At 26.1% G+C, this 10,217-nt stretch overlaps 1 protein-coding gene across 2 annotated transcripts; it reads left to right on the top strand.

Moving 5' to 3' along the window:
* The first annotated feature begins 2,679 nt into the window (after positions 1-2,679).
* LOC130944195 ((+)-neomenthol dehydrogenase-like) lies at positions 2,680-7,765 on the top strand. 2 transcript variants are annotated; one of them, XM_057872390.1, is made up of 5 exons: positions 2,680-2,768; positions 3,621-3,876; positions 4,303-4,359; positions 4,746-4,799; positions 7,130-7,765. In XM_057872390.1, the coding sequence occupies exons 1-5, from the start codon at positions 2,749-2,751 to the stop codon at positions 7,505-7,507; spliced, it is 765 nt and encodes a 254-aa protein (XP_057728373.1). In that variant the 5' UTR covers positions 2,680-2,748; the 3' UTR covers positions 7,508-7,765. The 2 variants fall into 2 exon arrangements, with proteins under 2 accessions (XP_057728373.1, XP_057728372.1); XM_057872389.1 differs by having other exon boundaries at positions 4,611-4,799.
* Positions 7,766-10,217: the final 2,452 nt, after the last annotated feature.

Genomic DNA, 10,217 nt, shown 5'->3' with positions numbered 1-10,217 from the left:
GTATGGTTTAATTGTCAAACTCTAACTTGTTACCATTATTATAATGAACTGTGAATGACCTAAGAAACTCATTTTTTCATTCATTCAATCCCCTTGGCCAAGGTTTTATTCATCTCATTCATTATAATCATAGAGCTCAAACTCTTTACCGAGAGTTGACAGATTCCTTATTGACTGATCATTAATTCTACAAGTATTTAAATCATACTCAATATCCATTCAACTAGCACCCTAGGGTATTAGGTGTCCGGAATCAAAGTATAATAAATACGTTGTTAATTACTATGACAGTCGCAGGTCAAAGGAAACTCTATTACTATATTCATCTTGAGAATATCCTATTGACAAATATGCGATAATTATAACTATTAGAAATTCTCAAAGTGAGTCAGTTCAATGGTCATATCTCTATATGCACCATCTATATATATAATTTAATAAACGAGATCTATTAATCTTCATCCAATGAAGACCATTATATATATATATTGATCTTTCCGGATTATTAATGTCAATGATAAATCTCTAAATTTAATCAAGGACCTTATTATATTAACATTTTAATATAATAATAATAACAAATTATTCGACACGTGATTGATTGGATTGTGGTCATACTACTTATTCCTAACACCATCTGCAATAATTTTTTAAAATTATTAAACATAAATAAAATAATAATTTTTTTTTAATTAAACATCGATGTCATACATAGCATCAGATATATAAAACAAAACATTATTGGATTTATGTTTAAGAAGGTTGTTTGGACCACAATATTTCATAAATTAAATAAAAAATGGGACCCCGATATACATATCTATCATTAAAAATATTTCACACATATTATTCACCAATTGTTTAATTACATTATCTTGAAATATATAAATTTTTGGTGAACGAAAATTATATGTATGAGTACGTACCATCGATATGATAGGTATACAAATAATTTAAATTTGATATCCGTGCAATAAGGTAAGACGGACCACAATATACATCTATCACTACAAACATTTTAAACATATATATAATTTAATCAATGGTTTTTATATGATTTTTTCCCCTCTTTTTAAAACATAACTATAAAAAAAGAACATTGAATTCTACCAAGAATTTTCCTTGGTCTCTTCTTGCACCAATTAAATTGAGAAGTTACACTGATAGAATAAGTAGTGAATATGCAGTTTGTTGAGAGTGGCTAAAAAAGATAGTAATAGTTTGTTATAAATGTTCTTGGTTTAAATTGGCGCAGAGCTTTATTAGTTAGTGCTCTCTGTCATCTACCAAAGCCAGTGCACACTCTTATATAAGGCACATTCAATAATAATACTGTTGTCGGTACTTGAAATTGGGTTATTTTGGATATCAACGTGAAGTTCAGATTTTTTTTAAACAGCATTTGATTTCTATTGGTGTCAAAATTCGTTATTTGTGTTCTCCGTGAAAAGGCCAATGGAATGATACTTAAATTAACAAAAATTTTAAGTAGATTTTTAACAGGTTGAACTCTAAATATACTTGAGATCAGATTGTCAGTATATAATAATAGTAATAACCACATTTTTTAATGTAGTTCCACTTTTAATAGTGAAAGATCATTTCCTTTATCTTAAAAAGTTGTTGATATTTTTTTTCTAAAAAAAAAGAGAGAGTTAATAAAAAAATATTTTAAAAATTAGTTACTTATTTAAATAAGTGGAGCCGATCTTCTTTATCGTCGATCCAGACTTCTGATCTTTAAGGTCGGGTAGATACAAATAGTGTTAAGTCCCTTAATTGAAATTTATTTATTTTGGACCTTATTAATATTTTTGAACCACAGTATAAACAAATACCATTCACAAATATAACACTCTTTTTTTCTTTCTCTTCAATGTCACTCAAATAAAAATATTATTTTGGTATAAAGATACTTATTAAATTTATAAAATAATTGTTTTTTACTGATGATAAAATAAAAACAAAAAACGACCAATATATTCAACGAATGTAATTTTTTTCTTTTAAAAAATTAGTAATTCCATGCAAAAATTTTGTAAATATTCTTAAGCGATATTTAGCAAAACTCCACAGATAAAAAAATTATTAAGAAATATTTTTAAAAAATTATTTAAAATATTTATGAAAAATTAAAAAAATATAATAAAAAATAACTATTACTTCTTTTAGAAAATAAAAATTTTTATGATTAAAAAATTAAATATAAAATAATTTATTTATAAACTATTATTAATATAAATTTTTATGTTTTAATCTCATTTTATAAAAATTTTAATTAAATTATTTATTCAAACTAACCTTAGACATGCAATATCCATATTTGATTCCTAATGTTGCGTGTGTATATATATATATATATATATATATATATATATATATATATATATATATATATATATATATATATATATACCCTTAGACAAATACCACTAATATAATTAAACGCACGCATAGACATATCTGTCCCTATAATGACGTGTAAATATGTTGATATCATACAAATAAATACTCTCCGTTTGGTTACTCTCTCCTAAAAATATCCAATTATTGTGTACGGTGCATATATATTTTATTTCGTATATATCTCTCATAATATAATTTTTAAATAGAGACAAGATCAAAAAGAAGAGCAGCTTCGCTATAAAAGGATGCCAACAATTAGCTGATAAAAATAAACCAAAATTATTTTTCTTAAAATTGCTTCTGTAACAAATTAAAGCTTTTAATACGCTGGGCATCATCAACATGGGAGAAGAAGCAAAAAGGTAGAGAGAAACGATAGTCTCATGAAATTATATATATTTAAAAAAAACATTAAATTATGAAATTGGATGTTTTTAACCATTATTATATTGTGGATTTTAATCTTCTTATGCGAGTCTTAAAACGTACTTCTAAAGAAATTTAAAAAGCAAAGGAAAAAGAAATTAGTATATGAAATTTTTTTATACGAATGCTGTGTTTTATGATATCATCATCAGTAGAAATAAATGCTTAATTTGAATTTTATAGATATCAAACAGATTCCTTATATAATAATATGTAATTAATAATTTTATAAAACTAGTTTATATTTATAGTATTGAATATCCCTCAATTAAAAGTGTGATATAATAAATTGAACCTAAAAATGGTGGGAACTTACCTAGGAAAATACATCGCTTAATTTTCCTGTTAACACTTTATTTTTGTTAACACTTGGGAAAAAAAAAGGGAAGAAAAAGAATAAGAAAAAAGAAAAGAAAAGAAAGAAACATTTGCTCAAAATCGAAGCTAAACAATGTGTAATCGGGCTCAAATATATTTTATAGCTTCTTAATTAGTAGTAAATTCTAAATGTAAGATTGATAAATATAATAAGAGGAGTGCTAGGGTCAGCAGATTTTGTGAATTGTAGTCATCAATTAGCCATTAATAGAATATTTAATGGTGTGAAATTTTATTTAATAATAAAAAATTACTCATTTTTTTTTTGTTGGCTAAGTGCTAGTCAGATTAATGAAAGAATAAAGTCTATAATTACCCAAGAGACTTCTATATTTTTACAAGACTTTTATCCACTTGCAATGATAAAAAAATCTCAATTAGTAATAACTAACATATGTTTGCTTTATTAGGTATGCGGTAGTGACAGGAGCAAACAAAGGAATTGGGTTTGGGATATGCAAGAAATTGGCATCAACTGGTGGCGTTGTGGTGGTGCTTACAGCAAGAGATGAGAAGAGGGGTTTGGAAGCCATTGAAAGATTGAAGAAAGAGTTTGGCCTCTCTGATGATTCTTTGCTTTTTCATCAACTTGATGTCACTGACCCTCCCAGCGTTGCTTCTTTGGCAGCTTTTGTTAAGACAAGATTTGGAAAACTTGATATATTGGTAAGCTGTTTATTTGTACTTAATATTTGATTATTTGTTACACATTATTTCATTTAATAAGTACAAAAAGTATACGAGGATAGTTTCATTTCTATTTTATTTTTGACGTTTTACTATTTCATTTTAATTTTTGAGGATATAGAGTATATTTTTTCTAAATAAAAATATGTAATAAAAAGGCACTGATCTAGTCACCAAAAAAAAAAGGCACTGATCTGATAAATATTATTTTCAAATAATGTTAATACTTAATATCTGTTACACATTATTATAAATCCAACGCCAATCGATATAATTTCTAATAGGTGTTTATAGATGTTGGGACGAATTAATTAAAGTCATGTGTGTATTGGATTGATATTTGATACTGTTTATTACCAAAGAATTATTAGAATATACATGTTCGACACAATAATATTGGTGCAGGTGAATAACGCAGGTGTTCCTGGGGGAGTAGTAAATGGAGAGAACGTCCTTAGAAGGGTAAATTCCCTCATTCTCATTAAAAATAATTAATTAAACTGTCTAATACTATAAAATTATTCAATTATGCACATAAAAAATAATAACTAAATCAATTATCTATATAAAATATATATAAAAAATATATGAAATAAGACATAAATATATAATAATTAATTTATTAGTATAAAATTATTTTAAGCTTTTAAGATAATATCTGATATTATCACTAAATAGATGGCATCATATCCTTAACTAATTTGTTGGTGTAGAAAAGGGGTGAATTAACGGGTTGGACCGATTGGAATATCATAGTTAGACAAAATTATGAGTTAGCTAAGGAATGTGTTGAAACCAACTTCTTTGGAGCTGAAAGAGTAACCGAAGCTCTTCTTACTCTGCTTCAGCTATCCACTTCACCAAGGATTGTCAATGTTTCCTCCGCAATGGGGGTATTGAAGGTAATATATTTAATCTGTATATATGTGTGTATTTTCTACAATTAAAAACTATATCATGCATTTTACAAATGCATTTTTTTTCTATTTTTTGTTTAGATATTATTTAAATTTAAAAATACTATGTACACATTAAAAATCAATCATCATATATTTCATGTGTTATTTAATATGTATTTTATATTTTAATATATATATTTTATACTATAATTAATTTGGTGATTAATTTTTGTATATACCTAATATAATTGATTATATTTTGCTAGGGTTTCAAATTTCTATCCTAGTTTGAGAAAAAATGAAAAATTCATATATTTTTACTTAATCATTTATATTTAATTTTTTAGATAATTAGATTACATGGTGACGAAACTCTTTCCTTATCAATGTTTATAGGGCAATTTACCAATTTAAAAAAATTTGGAGAATCTTTTACCAGATTACAACAATTGGAAGTTGCATACCTTTATGTCTTGTTTCATTTTATATAGAAACCGTGAGAGCTAACCACGGTTTTAGAATCAACATAAACCGTAGCTGGTAGCCAAGTTTTATGATGATATGACTTTGAATGTAAACCGTGGTAGGCAGCCACGGTTTACGTGAGGAGAGAGCTATACATAAACCGTGGTAGGCAGCCACTGTTTATGAAGGATGTAATTCGTGCATAAAACCCACGGTTTATAAATAATTAGAATTTTAAATTATAAAATTTGTATTAGTTTCTAATTTAAAATTTAAATAGACATAATTTAAATTAATAATTTATAAAATTATATGTATTCGTATTATTGTACTCATATGATTTATTTTACTATTGTATTCATATGATTAATTATATTTATTCTATTTAAAAAAAATAACAGTTGCTAATTTTTAACTAATAAATAAATACACTTATATTATTTTTAAATTAAAATTTTTTAAATAAATGTACTCTTATTATTTTAAATTTTTAATTTAAATAAATATATTGTATTATTTTAAATAAAATTTAAAATTAATATAAGCAGGTTTATTTAAAATTTAAAATTTTAATATTTTAAATAAACATATTCTTATTAAAATTTTTTAAATTTAAATAAACGTAATCATATTATTTTAAATAAGTATATTCTTTTAATTTGAAAATAATATGAATGTATTTAATTATCATCTAATTTCATCTTTTATTTTTATTTATCCTCAACATTTTAAATTATCATATGATAATACCATTGAGTGGTATAATTTAATTTTTGAATTATATTTAATAACTTCAGTGACAATCGTTAAATATGCCTATTGATCTTTGACTGAGTTTTTGAGATATTAGTACATATATGTAAAGTTCACAATGTAATTATGTTGGATGTCTTATATCATGTATTTTGACTTTGGAATACTTCAAATTACATTATAATCATTGAATTATAAATATAGTGGCTGAATGATGTGCAATAATATTAATAGTAGTTGATTATAATAAGCCATGATAATTTTAATAGTTTTTTTTATCTTAATGCAAAATTATAGTGTCCAGATTAAGTATATAAATAATTAACATATTAGTTTCAATAAATATCCTTATAAAGTACTTTACTTTACACAATTACAATAACTAACTATAAGTTTACACATATCATTGATTTATATAGTATCATATTTGTAAATTTATAGTATCATATTTGTAAACTTATAGTTAGTTATAGTTAGTTACAAATATTCATATGAATACAATAGTAAAAATAAATCATATGAGTACAATAATACGAATACATACAATTTTATAAATTATTAATTTAAATTATGTCTATTTAAATTTTAAATTACAAACTAATACAAATTTTATAATTTAAAATTTTAATTATTTATATAAAATTAAATTAATTAAAAAATAAAAATATACTAATACAATTCAAATCGTATTAAAACGTAAATAAATTTGCTGACTCTATAAACCACAAAGCTCTTCGAATTCTCTATCAGCCACCCTACTTCATATAGTCGCTCATGTATAAACCGTGGCTGCCTCTAGGGTTTTATGTACGAAACCATTTCTTCATAAACCGTGGCTGCCTACCACGGTTTATGCTTGTCTCTTTCTTCACGTAAACCGTGGCTGCCTACCACGGTTTACACTCAAATTGATTTTCTCGTAAAACCTGGCTACCAGCCACGGTTTATGTTGATTTTGAAACCGTAGTTGCCTCCCACGGTTTCTATATAAAATTAAACAAGACAAATTGGTATGCAATTTCCAAATGTTGTAATCTGGTAAAGGATTCAACCAATCATTTTAAATTGGTAAATTGCCCATGTTTATATATATATAAACAATTATTTTATTTCAGCATATACCAAATGAATGGGCTAGAGGATTGTTTGAGGACATTGATAACCTCACAAACCAAAAACTTGGCGATGTTCTGAGAGAGTTCCTTAAGGATTACAAAAAAGGTTCATTGGAATCCAAGAACTGGCCAATAGTGGTTTCAGGCTACACAATGTCAAAGGCTGCTTTGAATGCATACACGAGAATGCTTGCTAAGAAATTCCCTAATTTTAGAGTAAATTGTGTGTGCCCTGGATTTGTGAAGACCGATTTGAATGAGAATACTGGATTTATGAGCATTGATGAAGGTGCTGAATCTCCTGTAAGGCTTGCATTGTTGCCTGATGATTCTCCTTCTGGTCAATTTTATTCAGTGGATGAAATCATTCCCTTTTGATGCGTGTATATCAGGGTATAAGAGTGATGGTATAGTCTTTTATCTGTGTGCTTCATAAGGATTCTTCTAATTCAAAATTTACTCAATATATAATGGACAGTTGTTTATAGTAATTAAGGACAATAGAATATATGTGAGTGAAATTTTAAATTATGAGAATTTCTAGACATAATAAGAAGAAATTATAATTTCTCATATGTAAATATAGCTGCAGGCTTCTTTGTCCTATTTCATCTATGTGCATTCGTTGTTGTCCTATGGTTTTTTTTATTTAAATAAAAATTTATACTTGTTAATTTAAATAATGCTAGTATAAAGAATTATGTTTTTGTGTATTATATCTTAATTACATACAGAAGCAGTTCAATTTCGTAAGGTGAGTATATTAAATTAAAGAACAATATCATTTTACAATTAGTGTGAGTAAAATTATAAATGTATATTTGATATGATAATTTGATACGTATCCACTATAATAATTTTTTTGTCTATTGCAACATATATTTAAAATAACACTTTAAAAATATTGTCTAAAATATATATAGACAAGAAAATAATAGAACTTAACAACATATTTTAATCAACATACTATAAGTGATGCCTTTGAATTAAAAGACACTTATTAAGTGTTGCTCCATCAAATATACAAAAGCAACTATTATAAAGTTAATATCTTACTTTTTATAAGAGTTGTCTTTTAATTTATTTTAAACTTTATTTTTTAAGTGTTGTTTAAAATTTTTAATGCCTCTTCTAAAAAATAAATCTTATCTTTAAAATATATTTTAACTTTGATTTTTAGTTTCTATCGATTTTAAAATAAAACAAAATTCAACTTAATAAAAAAAATAATAAAACACAAAGTTAAGATTAGAAGAGAAGGACCACAAAAAGAGGATTATGGTTCATTATTGCGCGAAAAAAAAGAGAAGAGAGAAGGAAAAAAATGCACGGTAAAGGGAGAGAGACAGAGAGTGGTAAAGGGTTCATTATTGCCACTACCACTTTCTTCACCTCCAACACCATCTCTGCCTTGCGCTGTTGTTGTTTCTACCTTGTGCTGCCAAATCTGCCACTGTTGTAATCCATCTTCTCTGCTTGCCGTCGTCGTGTTTTTCATTGCTTGAGCTAGCGCCTTGTTTTGCTCTACTCTGTCGTGTTCTTCTGCTCACGCCGTTCTGAAATCTCTGTTCTATTCCACGTTCTAAAACCTTTGCTCTGCTCCGCCGTGGTGTCGTGCTCTATCCTCTCAAACAAATCGACAACTCTCCGCCGTTTACCTCTTTCTCTCAAGCCTCTCGCCTTAGTCTCGGTCCTCAGACATCTCTTTCCTCCATCGTCGTCGTTGAAGGCTTGTAGATTGATTTTACATACTATTTGATTAATTTAGTTGAATTGTTGAATTAACAACAATTAATCACAATTTAGCAATGTGACTCTAAAGAGTATAGCTTTTCCGGTAGCATTTGGTGCGAGAAAAGGGATAGCATAGTTTGGTTGTCCCAATTCCTCTCCTAAAAGGTATAATAGTTTGTTAAAAATTAGTTTCTAAAATTTATCATTAAGCATAATTAGAAAGTCTCAACACATGGTTGAAAACATACCTACGACGGATCTAGAAAATTTTAGTAATGGGGCAAAATTTATATAACATGATAATAATTTTTATAATAAAAATAATATATGTATATAAAAAATTAAATATTAAATTATCTATTAATTACTGTATATTTGTGTATAAATACATGTATTGTTTAACTTATTTTTAATGTGTATTTTATATTTTAATAATTTTATACAGATAATTATTTTTTATGTACATATAGTATAATTATTGTTATGATTATATTTTATTATTGTAAAATATGATTAGCTTTCAAAATATCTAATATACAAATTAAAACACTAAAATAGTAATTTAAATAATAATATATAATTTAAAATTCTATTCTTTTAGGTTTTATATTTTTAAAAAATTAAGTAATTTTTCTCTTAACACTACCATCAAAATTTTTCTTTTTCCATATATATTACTAAATAATTATTTAAAAATTCACTTTCCAACACAATTAGAAGCCGACTCTTATTGATATTCATAGTTAAAAAAGTTCTTTCAATTAATATAGTTGCTACGTAAAAATTAAAGCTAATTTAAAAAGAAGATAAATAATATTCTTTTGAGTTGATTTTTAAAAAAGAATACTAATTTCGTTTAAATATGAGAATTGATCATTCTAACGAATATCTAATCTAAAATTTTTAAATTAACGATTAAGTACCAAAAGTTGAATAAAAAATTATTGTGGGGTCAAATTTAATAATCTAATGAGGACAAATAAATATTATTATCATATACTACTAAAAAAAATTTAAATTATAGTGGGGGCGCTTGCCCCCACACCACAACACTTGGAACCGTCCCTACCTACGATATTTGAGATGGTTCTATCGTTGGTGAAGCGGCTCAATACCATTTGGTGTCATGTTTTTCCTGGAAAGAGTTGAAAGATAGTTGTTTCCAGCATCCACTAATGAGTCTCCAATGATGAAAGAAGCTCCTAAGCTCTATTTCTGAGCAGCATAAGTTCCATAGCTACTAACAAGCAATAATAATAAAGTGGCCAGACAGGGAAGACTACTTCTGGCGTTGAAAGCCCAAATAGGGGAGACCAGACACTTGTGAATTTAGAGAACTTCTCTCCTAAGCAAG

Source organism: Arachis stenosperma, chromosome 8, assembly GCF_014773155.1.
Source record: "Arachis stenosperma cultivar V10309 chromosome 8, arast.V10309.gnm1.PFL2, whole genome shotgun sequence".
NCBI classification, from domain to species: Eukaryota; Viridiplantae; Streptophyta; class Magnoliopsida; order Fabales; family Fabaceae; genus Arachis; species Arachis stenosperma.
The sequence above is the reverse complement of the archived record's forward strand: the minus strand, read 5'-3'. Positions and strand labels throughout refer to the sequence as shown.

Bases quoted from the DNA above. Each gene is read 5' to 3' on its own strand.
- LOC130944195 (XM_057872389.1), top strand. From the start codon at position 2,749: ATGGGAGAAGAAGCAAAAAG. The intron at 2,769-3,620 runs GTAGAGAGAAAC...TTGCTTTATTAG, and splicing joins ATGGGAGAAGAAGCAAAAAG to GTATGCGGTAGTGACAGGAG. The intron at 3,877-4,302 runs GTAAGCTGTTTA...ATATTGGTGCAG, and splicing joins TTGGAAAACTTGATATATTG to GTGAATAACGCAGGTGTTCC.